General features: G+C 41.4%; 1 protein-coding gene across 2 annotated transcripts in view; it reads right to left on the bottom strand.

Moving 5' to 3' along the window:
• Positions 1-25,350, bottom strand: part of PIEZO2 (piezo type mechanosensitive ion channel component 2) — a 285,437-nt gene extending 260,087 nt beyond the window's left edge. For both annotated transcript variants that reach the window (XM_085052533.1, XM_085052532.1), the window contains exon 1: positions 25,068-25,350. In XM_085052533.1, the coding sequence (XP_084908659.1) occupies positions 25,068-25,131 (64 nt within the window). In that variant the 5' untranslated portion in view covers positions 25,132-25,350. The remainder of the gene's footprint in view (positions 1-25,067) is intronic.
• Positions 25,351-25,888: the final 538 nt, after the last annotated feature.

Here is a 25,888-nt window from a genome sequence, read left to right as displayed (position 1 = left end):
TTTGCACTGCAGCCTCCTCCACACCTGCCCCCAAGTACTCTGGTAATGTTTCAACTCTGCTCATTCTGTCTCCAAGTAGAAAGCTGAATATAATATTCAGAGAAAAAAGGAATATTCACTAAGATTGGAAAATATGTTTAAGTGGTCCATATGAATGTCAAGTTTATATGGTCTTAAAATACACACAGTAAAAAAAAGGATTTAAGTAATTAAGAAGAATCGTTAGTCTTGATACAAATATCCATGGAAAATTGGGCCCAAAGTAACATAAATTCTGGTTTAGAATGTCTAATGCACTAATAAAGAATGTCAGCAGTCAGGATATTTCAATTAAAGGAAGAGGAGTTTAGAAAGCCTTATTTAATGACAGTTCTGCTCTGTAAATATGATGGAACAGACCAACTCTTTTTAAGAACGTAAAGTCTTAAAAAAATAATTCTGGTGTTTTAACCTTTTCTTTCAAATGCCCCTCCAATCTCCTTTCTTCTGTTTTCTTTCTTCTGTGAAAAATATATTAAAACTATATTACTGTCCCAAAGATTCACTTTCTGCATAGGTACCCAACCTCAGACAAACAAACAGACTGGACAGAAATAACACTGACAATATGGAAGAAGAAAAAATATCCTTTCCATTTACTCACTGTCCACCAAAGAAAACAATTAAAAGAAATATACCATCAATACTGTCAATTTTAGAAACAAGGTATTTTAGAATAATTAACATGATATATTAGCATATCTTCTACTTTAATGCTCCTCACCATAGTAAAACTGATGGATGGAGCCTTTCTCCCTCCAATGAGATATCTTTACATTATCTATATGCATGCAGGGGAACTCAGAAAGCTATTGGACTTTTCAAGTCAATTTCTGCTGTTGGCTCCTGAGTGGTAATCACTAAACTGAACCTAATGCCAAACAGAATCAAGGTTTGATGGTCAGCTATTACCTCTGGCTGTTGTGGCCTCGACATGCTATGAAAAGACATCATGCCCACCCAAGCAGAATGAAGGGGAGAGCAAATATTTTCACTTGCTCTCTCCAGAAACCCTTGTGGTTGACTTTGAAGCAATCAGACAACCTCCAGAGGGAAATACATAAGAATATAGGACCCCCTCAGTCTTTTATTGCAGCAGGGAAACCCCGCCTGGTCTGCACAAAGAGAAATAATTAGTCTGGATGATGAACTTTTCTCATCCATTTCCTTAATTGTTAATGTGGCTAGAAAGGTTTTCTTTTCAGGTGGTTTTCTAATGTAATTCATTCATGCCATCTGTCAGCACCTTCTATTACTTTCAAATGGCAGAGCAAGCTCTCAGCACATCAAAGTACACAATGTTAGTGCCACCTTTATTTTGATTACCCCTGGAGGAAATGGGAACATGCCAGCCACACAATTCAGCAGGCTTGCAGTGACAGTGAGTAAATAGCTTGCAATAATGTAATGCAGATCTGACAGCCCTACTTGGTGATGCCTTGATGATTTTCAGCCACTCTGCAGAAATATATTTCACTGATATTTTTATTGGCAGCATGATAATTTAAGTCTGGCATGAAGCTCCTCTGGCCAAAAAGGGGAGACAAGGCTGAATTAGCTCAACCATTAACTACATCTATGTTAAAAAAAAAAAAAAAAACAAAAAACAAACCAAAAAACTTCACTGGGCACAAAAGGAAAAAAAAAAAGACACAATAAAGTCATGTACATGGGGACTGGGGGAAATTGAAGATGTTGTTTAACCTGCTTAAACCAAAATATAAAATAATGCCTATCCTTGACACTGGGAGGATTCATGAATAAAGCTCATTTAGCAGGAAAAGCTTCTAATCAGCTCAGCAATCTGTAAAGGGAGTATTAGAAGAAAAGAGTAAATACATAGGAAAATAAAAAATCGTCATCCTTTCGTGGTTTCTATATAAAAATCTTACAGGCAGCTCCTAAGCAGGAAAAAGAGAGGTATAAAACTCAAGTTTAGCAAAACCAGACCCACATAATAAGGTTCTTAACCAGTCCAGACAATTGCAGTAAGTCTTTATTTCTATTTCAGCTTCACTAAAGTAACTGGTAATTTACATGGCAAACAAATTGAAACAAAGATTAAAATTATAAAATGGAAGTGGCTACAGAAGTGATCTGAGTAATGCTGGAAATGCTCTCCAGCTGCAGAAAGGTCTGCAACAGAGTTCCTCAAGGACAGCTCTTGGCATGGACCCTACTGTTTTGTTAGTTGATTTGGCAATTAAAATATGAGTGATAATGAAGCTTGCTAATAACACAGATCGGGGAGCTACATACAATACAAAGAAGAAACAGTCTCCCAAAACTGCATGATCCTGAGGACTGAAATAACAGGAATGCTATCACAATTAGTAACACCAAAACACACTTAGTAACATGAAAAAAGAATGAGTCAAACAAAACAAGCCACTGTAAACAGGGTTGAGTGGCTATAAACAACAGTGTTTCCCCTATTAGCAGATCAAATAAAACCAGTATGGCGTTGCTATATGGGAAGAGAGTGTGTAGTAAAGACAACTTCACTGGCACAGGAATTGTATCAATCACTGGTAAAACCTCATCCAGACAGGAGTGTGCAAGATTCAATTACCCTCCTTCAATCCAAAGTTAGGCAGATAATTTGGAGAAGACCTAAAGTTCAAACTGGTGAGCCAAATAAAAGACAGAGAAAATACCAGGTGTCTGTAAACATCTAAGAGGCAGGAGAGTAAAGCCAAGACTGAATATGGAGCAAAAGCTATTTATGCTAAAGAAATAGGTTTTTTGCACTGCAATAAAAGGGGACAGGTTGGCTATGAAGTAATTTTCATTGGGAGTTAACAGGGTTTTACCCTTGGTCGAGTGATGGAAGGCCTGGAAAAACATTTTCAAGGAACTCAAGAGAAGGGCAAACAAAGGTTTGATTTCAAAGTGCCGTTTGATGTTTGTGTGTTGATCACATACTGCATCAGTGTGCAAGCAGAACACATTTATGGATCAGAAGGTCTCTAAAGAAACCATCTTTATGCCTGATCTAATTTATCAGACATACCTGAGAGTGGACTAAGGGGGGCTGTCACTAAATATATGTTAAGTGCAGTGCTGATGTGTAAGTTTACATATAACAACAGATGATGGACCTTAGGGAACACATGGAGATAGCTGAAGGGGAGAATAGGAGTTTCTTTCTTCCTTCCTTTCTTTTTTTCTTCTTTTTTTTTGGCAGTAAGATGGGCTGATGTTTTACCACAGAAAAGGTCTCTCTCTAAGTGTAGCAGGTTATGATGGCTCTGTTTAGAGTGCCTTTGTTTGCAGTAGTTCCTGGCACTTCATGCATTTTTCATGGCTGTTTCTTGTTAATATATACTGTACTCCTTGGAGTGCCAACAAAAAGGGCACTCAGTTGTTACCAGAAATTTGTAACTATTTTAACAACAAAACAAGTAACAAGAACAGCAACTTCTGACAGTCCTACAGGACTACAAGTTATTCATGGTGAAAGAAACATGACAACTTAACTACATCACAAAAGAACAGATGCAAATAAAACTTTCAGCCTAGTCAGTGAGCCACTGATAACCATAAAGGTTTGTAAAACCAGATTTCCTTCTGCACACAAGCACATAAGCAGTTCTGTGCACATCCTTTAACACATGTTAACATCATGTTTCTATGAGCAAAACCAGATATTATGCACAAGCAAATGGCAGTCTGCATACGTGATTTTTGTTTTGCATATAAAAAACTATTTCCAGAAGCAAGAATAAAAAAATTGATACAGCAGTGCAGGAGGCACCCTGACCCTGCAGACAGTTTAATATGAGGCAGCCTTAGCAAGCAAATCTGAGGATGCATTACGCCGTTTCCATAAATCCTTGCCTATCAAAGCTTTGTTCCTTCCTGCCAGATCAATAAATGGTCTCTGCTCCACTTAGCGACTCCTCTCGTGCATTCACTTTCATGTTCTCTCTCTCAGCTTCACTGTAAATGTACCTTTTTCCTCCACATACATCTGGCCCCAGACTATACACTTTTCATGTCATCACAGAAGGGCAAAATTCTTCCTTCCTTTCACAGGCTGCAGCATTCTCCACCAGAAAAAGAGAGTAACAGCCAGCAAGTCTACTGTCAGCTACCCTGGATCTACTCAGATTGCATCAGATACATGATTCAGTGCTTCCTGAAAATTAAGGTAATTATTTTTTCACTGCTGAGCTATGTTTGCTTTAAATGTAAATTCAGTGGGAAGTTCTGCATATACCAAATGAAAGCAACATGTTTACAAAAAGCTGTTCTAATCAGCCCACGCTAGCATTCAGAACTTTTAGAAGAGTACTCCTACAAAGAGAAAAGGGGGAAAAAAAACCCAACAACGATTTCTAGCAAAGTTTCAACTTCCCAGTGGGGACAAGGCTAAGGAGTCCCAAGAGCATTGCAGCCATAGCTGCAATAGTTTATCTCATTTCAGTACTTCACAGTTGTCCAGATAAACACGTTCCATTTTTCAAAAACAGACTCAAGCAAATAAGTGTTTCAAAATCTTGCAGGTTTTCTCCTTTTCTGAGATCACTGAAACAAATCCAGCTTTAAGTTTTGAAACAAATCCACCTCTAAGTTTTGCCTTTAATATGTTCATCTTAAAAAAAAAAAAACAAAAAACAAGAAATAAGAAGATGAAGTTGCTATTTTGTAATATTGTTAAAGAATCCTTATAATACCACATACGAACTATAAGTGAAATAGAAGACCCCAGAAACAAGCAAGTCTTCTCCCTCTGAACCAGAAAAAAGGAAATGTCAATATATTAGTTTCCAAATTTTAAACAATTCTTTAAGAAATAAAGTTTCAGGCACGTAAAGCATTTTATTAAGTATAAATTACTGCAGTGATATGAAACACAGAAATGACACACTTGTGTGAATCCGTTGAGCTGGTGTATGACAGTACCACTTAATTATTTTTACATGTCCTGAAACAAGAAACTTAAAGACCTAATTGCTGCACTCATACAGTAAGGTCACAACCCAGTGAGACATGAAATGACTAAATATTCCCAAGAAAAATCAAATTTCCTGAAAAATACAAGTATGCAGTTAACACACAAAAAGTATCTCTGTGCAGTTATGACATTGTTTTTCCTTCTAAAGTTGTTACAAAGCATAAGAAAGAGCATATTTCTCTTAAAGTAAAAAATAAAATACTATTCAGGAATGTAAGACACAACTGAGAAGACTCTTCCTGGATAAATGAACCACCAAACACCATTATTGGCTGACTGACCATGGTTTTAATGAACCAGAGAGCCGCTGACTCATAAAATGAGAATGTATTTTACACTGGCTGCCTGCCTAATTCAGAGCTCGCTACATCCTTGAGTTCACTGTGAAACAGTTAAGATGGAAGGACAGGACACCACCACTGCCCTAGGAGGCAAACCACGACAACAGCGGCCGTGTGCGAGTGGTGGCAGAGGAAGCAGGAAGTGGTGGAGCCAGGATCCCTTCCCTGGAGCTGTGGCAGGGGCTGTTGTGCCTCTGACACCCACCACAACCCCAGGGTTGGCAGGCAGGCAGCTCCTCTGTGCCACATGCTAGCAGCCACAAGGACCCCAGGGCTGGAGAGCCAGGGGAAGATCCCTGCTGAGCTGATAGCCATGCACATCATCCCCAGCTCAGCCTCAGGCACAAGTCCCTGTGTCAGCTGAGGGACCATTCTTGCTGGTGACAGCGCCACAGCCACCCCTGTACCTTCAATGCTGGGTCCATGTTCCAGGAAATGCATCCAGCCCAACGTGGGAAGCACAAGGTGGTCTGAGTTAGGCAGTTGCTCTGCTTCACAAGTCAGCCCTCCCAGAGCCACTCACACCACTAGTTTGGTCAAATTTCGAGAAGCCAGTCCTAGACTGTGACAGCCATTTCTTCACTCTCTACCATTCATCATGCAGACATCCCATACCAAGGGGATGGTGAGAAGGGAGGATGGCAGTAGGAATGCAGAAAACCAAGCATCTCAGAGACCTCAATGAACCACACAGCCCAAAGAAGGACACACAATGGAGAGAAGATCAAGAATGGAGAATAACTTCTAGGGGAAAACAAAAAATACACTAATACAATAAAAACCTTGGTTTTTTGGGTGGGCCTTTTTTTCTTTTTAATGCAGACTAGAATCAGTTGATTCCCAAAGTAGGCAAGTCTGTACCTTGGCCAAGTTGCTACAGGTAATATTTACCACAGACCCTTCCACAATTTCAGTCATCTCTGGGAAAAGCAGGTTATTCTAAACCTCACTAGAGGCTGATTCTGTCACAAAACCAGATCACTATCTCCACAGTAACACGCTTCAGCCCTTGAAATCAAAAAAACAAGCCCAAAATACCAAATTCCATTGTGGAATGCATATTCCTCACCACTCCCTCTTTTCAGAACCACCTCACATTTGTCAATTTTGATGTCCCTTGTCGTGTGCCTAGTCACCTTCCCAAAGCTACTCTGACAGACTGACAAAATAATCTTTGTCTCTCCTCTGGATTTCCACTTCTGTTTTCACTGCCTGTTAGACGCAACCTTTAATTCTCTATTTCTGCATGCCTTAATTCAGTCTTTTATGGAAGTCCTGTCACTTCTTTCACTGTCATTTCTAGAGTTCACACATTCTTGCTGGCCACCATGGCTAACATATTTTCTACTGACAGTGTTATTTGCTGGTTTTATTATCACTGGCCTAGTTGGCTATCTTCTTCAGCTTCCTATCCTGTTTCCAAACATTCCAAATCATTAATCTTTTTGAACTCATCTACTCATTTCCCTATTTCTCAAATGAGCCAGTGATTACTTTGCTCTTTTCTACAGACACCTCCTACCCCATCTCCCACTCTACAAACAGATTCCTCATTCTCTGTACTCTCAGCTTTCATAGTTCATTTTCCTGCCCTCCTAGTCTTTGCTTAACTGCCCTTATCTCCCTGCCTTCAAATCCTTCATAAAATGAGCTTTAAATTAACCTGAAACACAAAATCCCCCTACAACCATATTATCATATATTTATCTTCCTCATTAATGGTTCCCTCCTGTGACATTCAACAGGAGAATAAATTGCACTCCAATATTCAATTGTAATTCAATTTGCTTCCAATAGAGGTGACTGTTCTTCTGGAGTCACACCAACACAGTCCCATGACTCACTCTTCCAGAGAAATGACAAGCTCAGAAGCAGACCAGGTCCCACATGAGGACATCTGGTTTCCAAACGGTAAAGTGTATTGGGATTGCATGGCCTGGTTTTGGTAGAGGAAGGGTGGCTACAGGGGTGGCTTCTGTGAGAAGCTTTCTGCTAGAAGCTTCTTCCAGGTCCAGCAGAGCCCCTGCTGGCTCCAAAGATGGATGTGCTGCTGGCCAAGGCTGGGCCAGTTAGAAATGGTGGTAACACCTCTGTGGTAACAGATTTAAGAAGAAAGAAAAACAAAACCAAAAATTTGTTGTGCAATCGTAATTGCGGCTAGAGAAGAGCAAGGTGAGAACATGCGAGAAAAACTCTGCAGACACCAAGGTCAGTGAAGGAGGGGCAGGAGCTGCTCCAGGCACCAGAACTGAGATTCCCCTGCAGCCCATGGTGCAGATCATGGTGAGGCAGCTGTGTCCCTGCAGCCCATGGAGATCCACAGGGAAGCGGAGATCCACCCACAGCTCATGGAGGACCCCATGCCAGAGCAGGTGCATGCCTGGGAGGAGACTGTGATCCTGTGGGAGACCTATGGAGAGAGGAGCCCTGCTGCCATGCTGGAGCAGCCTGTCCTTGGAGGACTGCACCCGTGGAAGAGTGACCCACACTGCAGCAGTTTGGGAGGACTGTTTGCCCATAGGATGGACTCACATTGCAGCAGTTCACAGGGAGCTGCTGCTCGTGAGATGGAGCCAGGTCAGAGAAGTTCGTGGAGAACTCCCATGGGAAGGACCCATGGTGCAGCAGGGAAACTTCTCTCCCTAAGCAGCAGAAGAAACCATGGGTGATGAAGTGACCATAACCCCCATTCTCTGTCTCCTTGTACCTTTGGGAGGTAGAGCTAGGGAGGAGGGAGGGGTGGGGGAAAGGTGTTTTTAAGGGTTTCTTTTACTTATTTTTATCCCGCGCTGATTTGGTCAACAATAAATTCATTTCATATCCCTAAGCTGAGCCTGTTTTGCCCTTGATGGTATTTGATGAGTGATCTCTCCCAGTCCTTATCTTAACCCATGAACCCTTTGTTAAATTTTCTCTCCTCTGTCCAGCTGCAGAGGGGAGTGAGAAAGTGGCTTTTGTGGCTGCCTGGAGTTCAGCCAGCATCAACCCACTACAGTCTCTCTTGCTGGAAAATGCGGCCAGTGTTTTACTGTGGGCTAGGAAAATCTGTTTATCTTTTGCTGAAAGAGTTTAAATTCACCCACCAGCTACTTCAAATGTACTTTCAAATGCCTCCTTTGTGTGTTCACATACCCTCTTAGTTATATAAAAATGAAATCCATTCCTGCCCCTATGCCTGGATTTTTAATATTCTGCTCTCTCAGTCTTGTTCCAGGGATAGGATTTTCATACTTTTTCACCTGAAAGAATAATGCAGGGTAAAACTCCTCCACCTACCAATTCTAGTACTGGAGGAAACATTAATTTATACCTCTGCTACGGATTTACCACAAAAGAAAATCAGGTCATTTCATGTAGTAAAACGAGACACATCTACACATACATTTTTGACAGCTGATTTACTTCACTACACATTAAGGAATTCAGGAATACCATGAAGACAACATAATCAGCAAGATAATCCATTACTACTGCACAGAAGGTGAAATTGGACTTCCCTCTGCAAAGCTTTGTTCTTTATAAGAGAAAGAGTGCAACAATCCCGGCCAATAAACTAGGAAGTTTAACTGGTGATGTTTGCACAGGCACTATCTAAACCAAAACAAACAAACCAAAAACCTTTCTGAAATCATTTAACAAAGTCATTCACAAGTTGCTAGAAGAGAGATCTTCAGGAAGAAACACACATTAAGTCACACAAATCTTTTTAGCAAACATTAGAAGACTGGGCAGATACTGTGCCTGATGACCCTGAACATTGTGCAAAATACCACATGCATCTGACCAAATGTGTGGTTAACTTCTGCATGTGCTATGCTGTCCTTGACACATCACCCAGCAGATGTTCTCAACAGTCCTGGTCATAATCTGAGCCATGCAAAGCATTTGCACAGCTTTCTGGATTTGACCATGGTAAATTTATCTCACTCTCTGAACATCTTTATTCTCTTTGTAATTTTATTAGTTTGTTTCACCTCACTGTAGCCAGCTAGCTCTTTCACAGTGACTTTGGGTTTTCTAGCACATCCATTCGCAGAGGTCCTGAATGCTTAATGCTTCCATTTCTACTCCCTAGGTAGCCAGCAAAAATTTTGATGAATATCATAGCGTTCAGTCTTATTCATGTATCTTACACAGGTATCTAACGAAATTAAATTGTTACCATTATATCACATTTCATATTCACACCTAATTCATTTAGTTAAGTTTTTGCAGATGATTTGTCTATCAGTCATAACTCCAATTTCAGATTTGACAGTGCAATGAAAGTAACTGCTTTCAAGTTACCAGAAACCCATCACATATCTGAGAAACGTATTTGGGGCTAAGTCTGACTTTTTCCCCTGCCTGTTAAACACTGGCAAAGGATTCTGATTTCTCTTAACAGGATCATCATTTAAATTATTAGGATATAGATGTTTAATATTACCACTTTCCATAATTCAGACTCAAAGAAAATGGTCATATCGCATATTTGCTATAATTGTTTGTAAATTATAAGATATTTCAGGTAGCATTACCCATTCTATATTTGACTAACATTATTTCCAAAATAAGAAGACAGATGATTACTGTGGGATGCTGACCAATCAAAACTCACAAGAAATCAATGCAAGGTACAAAGATTCAAATACTACAAGGTCATTTGTGTCAGCAATAGTGTGGCCAGCAGGACCAGGGCAGTGATTGTCCCCCTGTACTCAGCACTGCTGAGGCCACACCTGGAGAGTTGTGTTCAGTTCTGGGTCCCTCACTACAAGACACTGAGGTGCTGGAGTGTGTCCAGAGAAGGGCAGTGAGGCTGGTGAAGGGTCTGGAGCACAAGGTTTACAAGCTACAGCTGAGGGAACTGCAGCTGTCAGACCTGGAGAAAAAGACACCAAGGAGATCTGACCACTCTCCACATACCTGAAAGGAGGTCGTAGCAAAATGGGCATCCATATCTTTTCCCAGGTTACAAGTGACAGAACAATAGGAAATGGTCTCAAGTCACACAGAGGAAAGTTTAGATTGGACATTGGGAAAAATTTCTTCACTGAAAGGGCTGTCCAGTGTAGAGTCACCATCCCTAGAGGCATTTTAAAGACATGTAGATGTGGTGCTCAGGGACATGGTTTAGTGCCATAGCTGGATTTAAAAAGTTCTATTCCAACCTAAAATATTCTATTCTATATCACCTCTGCCTTATTAGTTACGACCTCCTAGAAACAAATCTAAATATATAATGAGTTTAATTATACTATAATATAAAACTGACAGGGAGCCAGGGTGAAGTGCCGTGAAAAATGCTATCTTTGCATAGTTTCTTTTTGCAAGAAAAGTGCACAGGAGGATATTAAATGATGGAGGCAATTTGTTTGTGGGGGTTTTTTCCCAGGACACTCAACGTCCATGAGGGACCTGAATCTGGTTTTCAGACAGAAACAATTTAAATTAAAAAAAAAAAGAAGAAAGGAAAAAACACTAGCAGCAAAGGCCACTTTGCAACAGTCTAAGGAATCTTTTTTTCATGTTCATGAGGAGAGACAATTATGTTGCAGCTTGTGGCAGTAGCCTTTGAAAGGCAATGTTTTCTGCCGGGATTTTGATAAAAACCCGCGTGAAACAAGTAACTTTAACTTGCTAACAACAGCTCTGTGAACAACACCAATAGTATCTTCACCTACAGTTTTGATTAACATTTCTTGAAAGACACTTTCCTTGTCTTGTGCCCAAGCTTTCTTAAATGTCTCTTTCTCCCCTTTTTGTGCACACCCATGACATCCTTAATTTATTGATATGGCTTCTGCTGACTTTGATGTTGAATCTCAGGTTATTTCTTATTTTAAGTGCAAGGAACAATCTAATTTGATACAAACATACCTCAGTAATGAAGGGAATGACAAGCTGAATATTAGTTATCTCAAGTTACAACAACAGTTTCTTTCTAATTTGGAGTTACATATTCCTCTGATTTACTGGCCTTGGTGGAGGTGGTATGTTATATGTTATCTCATTCATGGAATTCAGGCACTGGCCTTTCCAAACAACCTTCTGGCGCTGGCAGCACTTGTTCTTGGACAATTGCCTAAGGAATCATTACTGTGTTAAAAAAAAAAATTTAGAATGCATATATTTGCATCATGCATGAAAGAATCAGCTGACAGAAATGTGACATTATAAAATCAATTAAGTAACAAATCCTAGCTGTCAACATCAACATGTGAAAAAATACAACTGTATCAATTCTTGTAAAAAATGTTACTAATACATTTATTATCTGAGCACATATTTACTAGCTCAAAGAAAAAAGTATGTTTACTTCAACTAATCTTGCTACTTTTAACAGTGATATGAATTTATAAAATGTAATTCTGCAGCATGTTCATCCTCCCCACCTTTGGAGCATTTGATTCACTCCTTATGCACAGACACGGGATGCACACAGGAAACTTGCCAGGTCTGATTTGCAAAAACGATGGGTATCTCCAAGCAAGCATTATTCCGTAAATTACACGGAGTCTGACAATTCTGAGAGTCAGGCCCATCTTCCTTAGCTCTTTTTCAATTCCCACATGTTAGGAGAGGTACACATAGTCCTTGCTAGAATATCAGACATTTGTGAACACTTACAGAATCTTTACAAAACTCTAAAGCTAAAATTACCAGTATTTCTAAAACACCTTTTAAGGTGCACACTATCTTGATATTTCCCTGAATATATAAATTTACTTTTTAAATGTGTTATATTTAGAAAAGAAGATGATCTCACAATAAAACACCAATTTGACCAACAGATGACATAGTATCTCTTTTATTTGCAGTACTGCATGGGGAGTGGTGTTAATCTTTCAAAGAAAGGAAAGAACAGATACAGACAGTGCAAAAATGCAAATGTTAAAGAGGACTGTAGGCAAAAGCTACAGGAACATGAGCATATTACCTACAATTACAAGAGCATAAAGAGCCCTCAGAAAATTCATCTGGGCAGCTGCAAGTACACCAGTTATTGTTTTCCAGGTTTGAATCATCTATCACCTTAGGGCAGACCTGTGCAGAACAGGACAAAAAAAACCAGCGGTTGCATGTCACTTTTGGTATCAACAACTTGCCTTTTATCAAATACTGCATGCCACAAACAGTTCGACTTTTCATATGGTTAAACTCTAACTCCTCCCATGCTTCTTGCAGAATGAAAGAGGCTAGGGAAGAGAATTTCCAGTATCCAGTGGGCTGACCTCTAAAGGCAGCACAGTTGACTAAACACTACACTCAAAGAAATAAATAATAAATTTTGCTGTTTCCACGGCAAAAAAAAAAAAAGGAAACAATTTCTTCTGCTGGATTTATAAAAACCCAGCACAACAGATTCTTTGAATGATCAGCACAAAGTGTTTGAAATGGCCAAAACACAAGCCAGTTTTTCAAATACTTGTTTCAAAATTGCAACCCAACAGTAAAATAACTACTGCTAAAAGTAATTTGTCAGTTCTAGACGAGATGGAGGTCATGTAGGAGAAAAGAATGCAATACAGAAACATGCAGAGCTGATTTTTTCCTGTGGTTTTAAAACAAATTAGCTGTCAAAGATATGCAGAATAACAAGAAATACTGACTAATTAAAAATATTCAAGTATGTGAACATGATTGCTGGGAAAATAATGCCAATAATTTACTGGCTAGTTAGCCCCTTAGAACTGCCAGCTTTGGACAGTTCTTGAAGTTGGGAATAAACGTTTTAAGTCGTGCATTAATTCATCATTCCATTCATTGCAAGTCAGTGACTGATGACGGTGCCAATGTTATGGAATAACATTCATTAATAATCAGCACTTTCAGATGAGAAACCCAAGTTCAACCTTTCCGGGCCTTTGGGTGCATTTTGGATGTGTTAAAACACAGCAAATCAAACATACCCTACAGATACGGGCTGTGATTAATTTATTTATTTTAAACCCAAGAATGGAATTCGGGACTCTTGTGAGATTTGAGGTACCAGTGAGTTTACACAAAGACTGAAGAAACAGCTCCTCACAGCAGGACTTCCAAGACCTGCTGCTACATGGCTTAAAACCAAAACTCAAAAGCCATAACTAGAACAACTTGAAGAACATACTGAAGCATCTACTTTCATGTCAGGAGAGAGGGTTTAGGATTTACTGCAAAGACTTAATGCTTAGGTTCTTAAATGAAAAATGAGTAAGAACAATTCCTACAAGTTCTGCCTGGGTAGCAATGCTGACTGTTCAGATATAATATCTAAACATTAATTTATTTTTACTTGTGAGCTTTTGATCACAGTTTGAAAGTTCAGGGTTGTGTTTTTGGGGTGGTTTTTTGTTTGGTTTGTTTTTTGTTTTTTTTTTAAGGAACAATAAAAATGGTAGTCTTTTTGTTTGTCAGATAAGGTGAAAAAGTTCCAAATCCAATGTCCCTTGTGATATTCAGGTTAAGCCCATGGGCTTTATCAACAGCAGCATACCCAAGGGAAGGGATTCCTCCCTTTCTTCAGCCATCATCAAACCACATGCCATTTTGGTCCCACACAGGACAAAAAATATGTTGATAAACTTCAAAAAATCCAGGGGAGGGTCCCCAAGAGAGTGAAGGCTGGAGCCTCTCCATGAGGGGAGGCTGAGGGACCAGGGCTTGTTCAGCTCCAAGACAAGGCAGCTTTGAGTCACTCACTTCACAGCAGACTCCTGTCCTAAGGGGAGGTTACAGAAAAGACAGCACCAGGCTCTTTACAGAGGTGCCTACTGAGATGCAATGGCTATGAACTGAAGTTGGGGGAATATTAGAGAAGAAAGGAAATAAATCCCAGTGATTGAGAGAGAATAACTAAGCACTGGAAGAGGCTGTAGACCTCCATTCTCAGAGATTTTCAACACTCAATAGGAAAAAGCCCAGAGTGATCACAGTTAAATTCAGTGCTGCACTGAGCAGGAGATGGAAGATCTCCTGAGGTGCCTCCCAGCCTGGGATGCCATGAGGAGGGAAACAGAAAGACTGAGCAATGCCCCTCCTGTAAGCACCCTGGAAACCTTGCAGGGGTTTGCCCAACCTCAATTGCATCAAAAGAATGCATGAGAAACCCAAACGGAATAACTACGGAATTAGTCGTCCCACAGAACATGATTCTTTCTCCTCAAAACAGAGGCCCACTCCAGTGACTTGGCTATCTTATTCTTTTTGTTGCTTTTTTTTTTTTTTTTTTTAAATGACTGCTACGTTCCCATTTCTGTGTATTTCAACAACGACTAACATGCATTAATTATGCAGGCAGGATACTCTAGTAATGAGACCTTCTCATTCCTTCCCGTTTGCAATATTGTGTAGCACTGGAACAGTCTTACTGCTATTCCATTCCAAGAGCAACAGGAAACAGTGAAGTCCACAGGGGGAAGAAACAAGCAGAACTCCCCCAAATACAGTAACAGTAAATACAGCAGGAAATAACCTGATATCCTTCTTCTGCAATTCTAGCAACTCCAACTGCTTCATCCTCTAGGGCACACTAATGACCATTTGGGACCTTCTGCCATTTCCTTACTATTGCCAGTACAGCTCACTAAGCAGCCAAGTTGTAGGAAACAAGATCTGTGTATTGCCTCTTTTCTGTTTTTTAACATGGATTTCTCTAAAGGGAGGGGTGAATTTAAATTATGACGTCAGCCCTGATCTCTACCCTCCAAACAGCACAGTGGGCTTGTCTTGCACCCCTCATTCTGTCTACATGCTGTGATAAAATTGTAGATATCAGGAGAAGGAGGCTGCCAAAAGTTGACAATGGCTTATTTCACCTAAAGTTATTGCATTTCTAAGCAATTTTTGCCCGAAATCACTGTGGTACAATAAACTGCAAGGATCTTTTTTAAACACACATAAAATGAGTAGGTCTACTTACGCCTCGAGCAAATTAACAAGAAAAATATTTGTAGACATCTTCAAGCAACTGTGATGCTTTACATGCAGATGGCAATGAAAAGCTGCAAGAAACAGGCCATGTTTATGTACACCAAAAACATCATGATTGAGTTCATTCACTCAGTTCAATAAAAATGGCTAGTAAGTGAAATACTCCAAGGTTAGAGGAAATGTGACAACAAAGTCTATATACAGGTTTATAAGAAGCAGCACAGTGAAAGTCATTAACTACAGAGATTGCAGCTGAAATATATTTTCACAAATAGATACAGTACCATTCTGGGTTGTTGGGGGAATGTCACCCAATAATACCCTGAAATGATGGCAGAAAGTCCTAAACTTGATTATCTTCACAAGAAGCTTTGTTTTTAAGAACATAGCAAAGGCACTTTATCTAAAACAAATTTTTAAAAAGTGGGGTATTGATTTCCTTTGAATTTTGAGAAAATAAGCTATGGAAGTGGTGTTTTTTATTTACATAGCATTATACTGCAAATACACATGCCCCACATTTCGCTAACAAATAAGAGATTAGGGTCATACTTCACAGATCTTTCTCCTTCAAATTACACAGTTATTTGACATGTTAAATGTCTGGAGACAAAAGGAGGAGGAGGAGAAAGGAGAAGAATCAAAATGACTATGCAGCTTTTCTAGCTGATACTACACTTATAACAACAAAAATTCTTTGGCCAACAGCACTACAACCTGAAGAAAACAATTTTATTATTTAGCATTTAGAAAAGGCACAAATATTTCTCTATGAGTATCTATACAGAAATATACAATTATTGCCATCAAAGAAAATGCTGATTGTGTCAAACCATGCAAAAGCAAAGAATTTTTGCTTGCAACTGAAAGTGCCCTGCAAAATACATGTACCAGAAAGTTTGGTCTCTGACAAAGTTTTGAAGGGTTAAAATGTGTAGTTTCTTTTAACTTATTGTCTTGTAGAAGTGAATTTAAGTATGTAACTGTGTCAAAAAACATAATGTTATTAAGGAATGCAATAGGGCAGGTCTTTAAAATTCTAAGCACAGAGTGAAGGAGCAATAAATTGAAACATTAGCAATCACACTACAGCTGTGAATGCTTCTTTTAACAATATTGTCAAATATTGATCTAATATTTATTTATGGTCATAAAAGTTTTCCACATACATCAGGATTTGTGAAGACAAATTTCCCTCACTTGCCTTTAGCTTATGAATTAATCTGTTCTCAGTGACCAGGAAACTGAAAGATGTAAAAAAACACAAATATAACTAGGGAAGAAAAGCACAACACAAACAGATAAAGCTACCATGCAAACATTTTGCATGTTCCAGACATTTTCCAATATCTGAGAATGTAATAAAATGAAATTCAGAGTAATTGTCACTGTACTTTTTTTGCTAGATTTCCTGGACAAGCAAATCAATATTATCAGAGATACATAATGCTGATTTCAAATCAGCATCACCTTTTACAGCTGGAGATTTATCAGTCTGGAGAAAGGCCTACTATCAAACTACAAAAGCAAGGGGGTTACACTGGATACCCAGTATGTTTCACTGATCATTCCTTTCTGAGCCTTTGCAACCTCAATCTGCATTTTAATAAAGGCTAAACAAAAGGCTGAACATACACTTGCAACCTGAAATACATGACTGCTAGCAAAAGGAGTTCAATTACCTCAAATTACCTAGGAGCTAATTTCTCTAATAGCACATCTTATAATAAAAAAATAAAAATAAAAACAAACAAAAAAAAACCCAACAACAAAACCAAAAACTATTCAATGTACAGGTTATTGAGTAGCAATAGCACAATTAGGAAAAACACAGCACTTGTTTAGCATCTCTTTAATCACATGGTGTTTGGCATGCTTCAGCACAATAGGAGTCCAGAACACACCCCCTTAACTGTTCAGGAAATCATTTCCAGTCTCCTATGAAATTTCTGACCAAGGGACAGAACTGATTCCCACTTGAATACCACTTGATACTTCAGTTTTAACTTATGGTTCTGTCAAACTATATTAATAATTAGTAGCTTGGAAACAGCAGACAGAGTATGTAATGTCTGCAGTCCCAGGCTCTATAATATTTTGCCCAAAATGAGTGATTAGTGTATTACTCACAAATACACAGAGTCCCTTTAAGTTTTACTTCATCTATAAAACACCTTCCAAACTAAAGACTACCTGAATGAGCTCAGGGAAGAGCTACAGTGCACTATCTATTCAAATTGTAAAAGTATCATGTCCTAAAACTCTTTATTTATGGGGAAGGCAGATTTACATAATCCCCATCCCTTTGTCTTCAGAACTGAAGAATTGATAGAAAACTCAGAGCTGTTAATTTCTATAGTTAATCTTAATGGTTGATTTTATGCTTGCAAATGTTATTCTAAAGTGTTAGAGTAAATAGAACACCACACTGTTGTTGATTTAAGTGATTATACATACTTTTTCCCATCCAAAGGATTATTTACTAAGGCAACAAACTCAAAATGAATTTAAAATTACTCCTTTTTATTCATGGTGGAGTTCACCCACGGAATTCATTGCCAGAGGATATTATCAAAGCCAACAGTGCAACTCAGAATTCATGATATAAAAGAAATTAAAATACAGAATAGCAACCTTAGTGTGACATTCAGGTTTTACAACTGCCTACTTAAGATAGGAAATGGACAGGTAAGACCCTGAGGAAAAGAGAAATGCATTAATACAACCACATCCTGAACATAATGCATCAAAGGATATACTTCTAATAAACACACCAAAATATCTGATTAATCTGATAAAATAACTCCCAGTATACCAGTTTCTCTCAGGAAAAGAATCACAAGGCTGCTCCCTCATATTCCTGGCAGCAACAGCTGCTCTTTCTCTGAAAACTTATCTACACTGTACCAACTTCTGACCTGCTTAGTTTCAGAGACCTGTCAAGATGACAAAATGAAGATCGGTGATCACCACAAAAGTAATGCTACAGAAAATTTTTACCCTAGAACACAAACCTGGATTGATTTAGTTACAAATATTGACCAATCTGCTGCAGCCCAGGAAAAAAAATTGTACAGCCTCTTACTAGCAAATCATACTTAGGGTATCTTTAGAACTGCCTAAATATATTAGAAAGACTAGTACAATCCACTGACTACACAGACTTTTTCACTAATTAGAACTTGCTAACTTCATTCTTCACAATGCAAAGCAAACAGTCTGTTTCTCAGAGTGCTGCAGTCTAACACAGGAAAGTAGTAACTAATGTCCTTCAAGAGAAACATTATCCTGGAGAAAAGACACTGCAGCTTCACAATGGCTATCGTTTCAAAGTGAAAAAGAGACGTAGAAAAAAAAATGTGGAGTGTAAACACTCAGCAGCTTCACACACTTGTAGAAAAGTTTTTAATGTTCTGAAGAAGCACATCATTTGGTGTCGCTTTCAGATACAACCTTTTTGATGATAGTTCCTTCCAAGAGTCATTTAAGCAGCACCAGCCACTCTGAAGTTTTTTGGCTTTTGCCAGCATTTGCAACTCTGCTACTCCAACAAATGTGCTGGCAAAGATGTTGCAAAAAATTCTTTCAGCGCTTAAGTGGTTAAAACTGCTGAATTCTCCACACCCCCCCCCCCCCGCCCCGCCTATTGTGTATCAGCTGTTTCCTGCATTTTTGGATTTTTAGCAAATACCTGGAATGAAAGAGCACCATCACTATACACATACAGGTGCAATAACAGTACCATGCTCTTCCTTGATCTCCCCTAGAAACATCCACCAAAAAATGAGTTACCACCAAATACATACAGGTCTGTCATTTCATGTTTTGATTTGACTGCTCTGATTTAAAAAAAAAAAAAAAATCAAAAAAAAAATCACTGTTGTACCTGCAGTTTAGAAGACAGGGAGTTTCATGCATGACATGATTTGCAATTGACACTCATGAGCTCCAGCACAACAAATAAAGGATTCAAATGCTTTCCAGTTCTGAGAGGCATCACACAACCTGTCCACTTTCTCCAAGTAACTCTCTTCAGTCAGCTGTCTCCCACTGATTTCCATTCCCACGTTCAATACTATCTCTGGAACAAGTTACTCACCAGGCAAGCCCTAACCCTTGCAAACTTAGAGGTTCTGGTTTTAGCTTATCTTAAAAATAAAGTGGATTCAAACCACTTAACAGAATGGTTAGGATAAATAAGTAGAGAAGGTAAGAACTTATGGAGAGAAGTTTCATTCCTATTTTTTTAGGGATTCATCTTTAAATAGTTTTTCAAGCTGAGTGCTAGGGAAGAAGCAGAGGCAGTCAACCCGAGATGGCTCTTAGACAAGAGAGAGGGAGCACTGTACTTTGCAGGAGATTGCTGCCTCCCCACCCTCCCAAAAACTCTTTCCTCTGGATTTTAATTGACCCGAGATGGAAGCCACAGAGATTGCAATGACATTTGCTTTTTGTGCACAAGAACATCTAACCCTGTGCCTGCAAGCCTGGAAAATGTTGCTCCTGCAAGGCTATACATATTGCTCCTTTGACATCTTTCACCTCCTCCTACTGGACAAGGCAAAACTTCCTGTAATCAAAAAGCTAGATAAATTTATTTATGTCATTTGAAGAGGGGAAGGAAAGCTTCCATTTTAACTGGTTTAGGATCTCTTGTGCAAACTGATATCCAAGTTAACTTTTTTTCCAGCATGCTACCCACTAAGGGTTCCTAGACTTTTTGTTGCTATGACTAATACTTTTATGAGTATTCAGGGAGAACAGCAGAGTTTTAAAATGTAATGGGAAGTCTATGTGAATCTTTATCATGCTGTTCCCCATCATTTTATCAGTAAATCATAATAAATATTCCGCAATGTCACCATAATGACAAAACCACACCACCAGCCTGATCTTTGCCTCCTTTTCCATAACTGACCTATTTTAGAGCATAATAAGCATGACCCTCCCTATCTATAGGAAGTTTATTTCAACTCCAAAAAAAGTCAAAGTTTTTTTATAAGTATGTATATATTGTCACATGCAATGCCACTGCACAAACTGCCCTTCAGTCTGAACAGTCCTGCATCACAACCTGCTTTGTCATCACTGTGACATCACCTGCACAGACTGGCACAGAGAAATCATTCAGTCACCTGAAAACTGAAAGAGAATGTCATTTTCCACCATCATTTCTGGAACACCCACCTCCAGTGAAATCAATGAAAAGCACCAAGTAAATAATAAACCAAGCACGGCATGGTTCGCTGCCTCCACAGGCTTGCCTTAATATTACAGTTTGCCAATTTATTCTCTCTATAGGAAATGTAATATAGCAGTAATTCAAAGCAGCAAAACACATAGGAAGGTATCAGCTTCTGAAATACACTTTAAGCATGTAATGTAAGGAGTATTTTAGTAGCTGGTAATGTAGTAATTCAGGTATTTCCCCTTCAAAATTTTCATCAGCATTTGTTAATTTGGGAATTAAAGTTCACCCAAGCACCCTGGAATCTACCTTTTCCTTCCAAGGCAGAACACAGACCTCACTCCCACTGAGGCACTTCCAGCAGGTGAATAGATGTATTTTTGAACATACTGGAATGCTTTAAGAAATATTCTCTGTAACATACTGTTTATACCCTGAAGAGATGATAACTCTGATTCATTCAATATCATTCTGATGAGTAATAGTTGCTGAAAGGAGAAATAAAAGGAATAAAAGGAATTCCTGCTATTTACCAGGAGTTTAAATATTTGGCTCAAAGGAACTAATGAAAATTTCTGAATATCTGAACTCTGTCACCTAAAAAAATTAGAAAATATTTTCTTTTACCTGCCATTGCTTACAAAACACTGACACCTGCACCCAAACCCTCAGAAAATCCCAAACTTTCTAGAAGCTTCTACAACTCTTAGTTCATCTGGGTCAAAAGCCAAGAGTTCAGAAAGCAGGCGTAACTTCTGGGAAGCTCCTGGGCCAGGCAACTATCTCACTGAAACCTTTTTGCTGATAACACACAATCCAACAGCATCAGTCAAAAACTAGAGAAAGCCATTCTCTGGAAAAATGTCCTAAGCACTTTTTTCCCCAGCACCCCATATGAAAATAAACATATTTTGCTTCAGAGAAAACTAATGAATTGTGTGCAAAGTAAACCAATTGAAAGCAGTATAATTAAAAACTGTTATCAAGTGAGCCAACTTTGTGGTTCAAGTCTCTACAAACCAAAGAAAGCAATTACCAAAAGATTGCTCTGATGCCTTACTTCAGCGAGACAGATCACTTCTTGCATGTTTCAAGTACATATGAATAACAAAAAAAGAGGTTCACACCAAGGCTCAAGCTTTAAAAGACAAAACACAGAAACCCCACTTTCCACCACCACTGCCAAAAGTTCCTTCTCCCCCTATTTCATTATTTGTTTTTTCAGCATTGTACTACTGCAGCACAGAAAAATATCACATTGCAGTAATTGTAATAAAAAAAAAATCCAATAAAGTACCCAACTCTCTCAGTCTTATTACAGAACACAGTACTTTATTTGCAGTAAGTTTCACGTTACTGTAAGTTACTGTTCAAACTCTGGGTTCACGTTGGACTGAATGTAAGATTTTTATCATGAAAATAACACGACAGGATCAACTTTGAAATCATAAGCCTACAATCAGCTTTTCAATCTCCAAAGCATTTCATTTTGTACATGTTAAATTTCCTGTCTTCATCAGACGCTCGAGACACATCATTCTTGAGCTTTCAATGGATACATCTAGGCTTACCTGCACAAGATTAGACTCTTCAGTGCTACAGATATGATCCTAAAAATTCCTTCAAGGAATTGTGTTTTCTCAGTTACGTGGTTCTGATCAATGCTTGGCAAGTATTTCATCCCAGAGAACTGACATTTTTTCATGCATGCAAACTAGCACTAGTATTTGTTTTAAAAGTAAGTAAACTTAAGGAATTCGAGGTATTAAGGACTTAAAGCATTAACCATTTCAACAACGTTTAAAGAATCAGTTTTCAGCTTAGCAGACGTGTTATTTTTAATGAGTTTGCCGCAGCTTCTATTGCCCTCCACACACCTGGTCAGGGCTCTCCAATCTCCTTACTTTCTAGTCTTAGAAACAGGAAAAGCAAATTATACCGTGATAAGAAAGAGTAGTAATCAAGCATTTTAAAATCACACATAAAGGATTCTGAACCCAAAGAACCACTCTGTATTTGCACCCTTTTGGCAGTGCCAGATACATTTACTGCCCAGACAGGGGCAGGAGACACAAAGCATCAGTCTCGCAGTGAGTCCTTGTGGCAGCTTTTCAGCTGCGGGTGTAACCTCACTGTAAGTCATACAAAAAAACATCACTCTAAAAAGCCTTTTCCAGAAGCCCATGAAACACTTCCTTGATGCTTTGGAGAGGAAGAGAGCACTGGCTCAGGGATGGCTCAGGGGTAACTCAGGCGCAGATGCAAGGTAAGTGGAAGAATGAAGCAGGCTGGACTAGGTTTCATCCTACTGAGGGCTCTGCTAAGAGCTTGTAAAGGGGGAAAAATAACATCTCCAGACACAGTAAACTAAGGTAAGAGAAAAGCTGTTTGTCCATTTACCAATTACTCTCCCAAATCCAACTGAACAACATCACGAGCTCCTACCCCAAAAGTTCTGCAGTGAGATTTCTTTTTCATACTCAAGACGGGAAGTGCCTCTTTCAGGTTTTATATTTCAATTAATCCTCAGATGAGTAAGATTTATGAGCATAAGCAATTCATGACAACATCAGATCTCATCTGTGGAAGTATTACTGCAATGCGAAAGTACTTCTGCATTACTAAATATCGGGAATATGGGCAGCAATGCCATTTTATCTGAACTTGTTTTGATACAGGAAGAGTCTGGCAAGAGCCAGATTGAGCACCTGACAGAACAATATTCCTCTTATTTTAATACCACAGCAAGATATTATATTATTAGAGTAATACCAAACAATTTCACCTCAACACCATTTCTTTTCTAGAATTTTTTCATTCTCCCCACGTGTCTTTCCAGCAAATTCATCCTCATCCATACTTCAATGATCTTTCACAAATTTAAAGAAAATGTGGGGCCAAACTGATTCCAAACAGGGGGTGCCCTATGCCTGACCCTGTCACCGAAAGACCTGCCTGATACCTCCACACCTTGGCTTTGAGAGCATCCCATCACCTGCCCCATGATTTACCACCCAGCATTCCTGCACATGAACCACCAAGGCACAGACAGCTGGTTGCACAGGGACAGCCTTAAAGCCCCTCATCTGCTGCCATGGATCTGTGGAACTGTGGCCTTCCCAGCACCAGCGGCAGACCCCCAAGCACAGGGCTGGGCACCTGCAGAGAGGGCACAGGCTCTGGAAGGAGCAGAAAGCGGCTGCAGATGCTGGTGACAATCTGAAAAGCTGCGTCCATCTCACCCCTCATACAACCGTGCTAACAGCACCCAGCGCACAGCCTCAGGCAATGCGACATTGGGGCAAAAGTGCATTTTCACTCCCAGGCCGCGAAAGCAGGACGGCTGCACGCCGCGAGGCACCAGGGAGCGCCCTGGGTCCCGCATGCCTCCGGCGGGGCTGAGGATGCGATCCTCCTTCCCGGGGGAGAGCCGGGGGCAGCGGAGGGCACCTGGAACCAGAGTGTGCGGCAGCTCCCGGGCAGGGTGGAGGGAGAGATGCTGAAACAGAGAGGCACTGGCGGGGCCACCACGGGGTTAGTCAAGGGCAAAGCCCTGGGAAGGATGGGTGTTTCGGGGGCAGCTGGGCAGCTCGGTCCTGGAAGGACGGCGAGGTCGCCTGGAGAGCGGGAGCCAGTCCCGGCAGCCCCGGCGTTGGGCGCCCGCGGCCGGGAAGGGGCTGGCGGCGGCCCGGGACCGGAGCGGGAGCCCCGCGGCTGCCGCGCAAGGCACGGCCGGCACAGCCCCGCCGCCCGCGGAGGATGCGCGAGGCCGGACTGACCGCGGGACTGACCGCGGGACTGACCATGGACGGGTTTCTTCCCGCGCAGTGCCATTCCCGGCCCCTCTGCCCCAGCTCCCGCCCCGCACACCGCCCCGGGGGGCACCGGCCCCGGCCGAGCCTCCCTCCGCAACCGCAGCTACCCCATCGTCCTGCGATCTCACGGGCAAGCGGGACTAACTCCGAGTTTTATTTTCTAATTGTGCCGAGGGCACGGATTAATATTAACATATTCACCCGTGGCTGGACACCGCAGTTCTCCATCCAAAAATAATTCATTTCTTGGATGGCCGCCTGCTAAGTAAGGCGATTTAATAAAGTGAAATTTCTCTCTCTCAAAGTAAGAAAAATCTCCCTGCTGAAAACCTCCTTAAATTTGAGAACTGCTCCTTCTGAAACACGCTCACTCTCCCCTTTACAAAGTACCCCCGAAACCCTAACCCAGCGGCTGAACCAGCCTGCCTGGAGGACAAGACCTGAGTCCTCCCCTCTCCCACGCCTTGCCCGAGGATGCGGGGCGGTGCGGGACTCGGGAGCCAGCGGCAGCTGCTCCGAGCGCAGAGCCCCGCACGCCGGTGCTGCGAGCAGAGAGAGCCCCGCCACACGTGCGAGCCCCGCAGCCCCGGGCGGACAGCAACAGCGACCCAAATTCCCAAAAACAAACATATAAGAAACTAGGGGAGAGTTACGAAGTTCAAAGTTTCTTGGAGAAATAGCGGAACGGGGGAGTTGCCACGAGGAAGGAGAGCGCAGCATCCCCCAAGCCAGCCGCCCGGCGGGCAGCGACGGCTGTCCCACGGCCCCGGGACGCGCACCCGCCCGGAGACCCACGGAGGGAGGGAGGGAGGGAAGGAGGCACGTACCGGCAGTCAGGCACACGGGCAGGAGCAGCCGGAAGGTGAGCCCGCACACCACCTCGCTGGCCATCGCGGCGGGCGGGGGTCGCGGCCGGCCGGCCGGAGAGCCGTCCCTCTCTGCGCGCCACGACCGCTCCTAGGGCCGCCCGTGAGCGGAGCCGCCGCGCCGGCGGGGCATCGCCCGTCGTCTCCTCTCCTCGCCTCTCCTCGCCTCGCCTCAGCCGCGCCGCCTCACGCCTCCCGCCGCATCCCGGCGGCAGCCCATGCAAACAGCGCCGCGCCGCGCCGCACCCCCGGCCCGGGGCGCGCACACTCCCGCCCCCTCGGGGCTCCCTCCCCGCACCGCCCTCCCCGCTCCCCGACGGCGCGGGCCCAGCGGCAGCACCCACGGAGCGCCCGCGCCGCCACAGGGAATCTCCCCACGGAGCGCCCCGCCCCGCTCTCTGCCCCCGCCCCTGCTGCGCCCCTCCGCGGGGACCGTCCTGCCACCGCCTGGCTGCCGCTCGGCGCCCGAAACTTCTGCGGTTTGCCCTAACACTCCTTTTGGGGCTGGTTTTGGATTATTTTTTTTTTACTTTTCTTCTTCTTTTTCTTCTTTCTTATTTTTTTCCGTTTAAATTTTTGTTGTTTAGGAGTTTTTTTCTTGATCGGGGAACGGTTTTCTCTAATTTTTTCACTTCCCGCCCCCCACCCCCTTTCAGCGGCACATTTAGGTCCGCAAGAAAATTGTCGCCTGGAAAAAAAATAGATCTCCGGTGGCTGGAATGTATTTGACTTTTCTGGAAAGCTTTTTAACCTTTTAAAATACGGTGCTGGTTAGAAAGTGC

The sequence above is a fragment of the Lichenostomus cassidix genome, chromosome 2 (assembly GCF_008360975.1).
Source record: "Lichenostomus cassidix isolate B80296 chromosome 2, HeHo_3.0, whole genome shotgun sequence".
NCBI classification, from domain to species: Eukaryota; Metazoa; Chordata; class Aves; order Passeriformes; family Meliphagidae; genus Lichenostomus; species Lichenostomus cassidix.
This window is presented reverse-complemented; position numbering and strand designations above follow the sequence as displayed.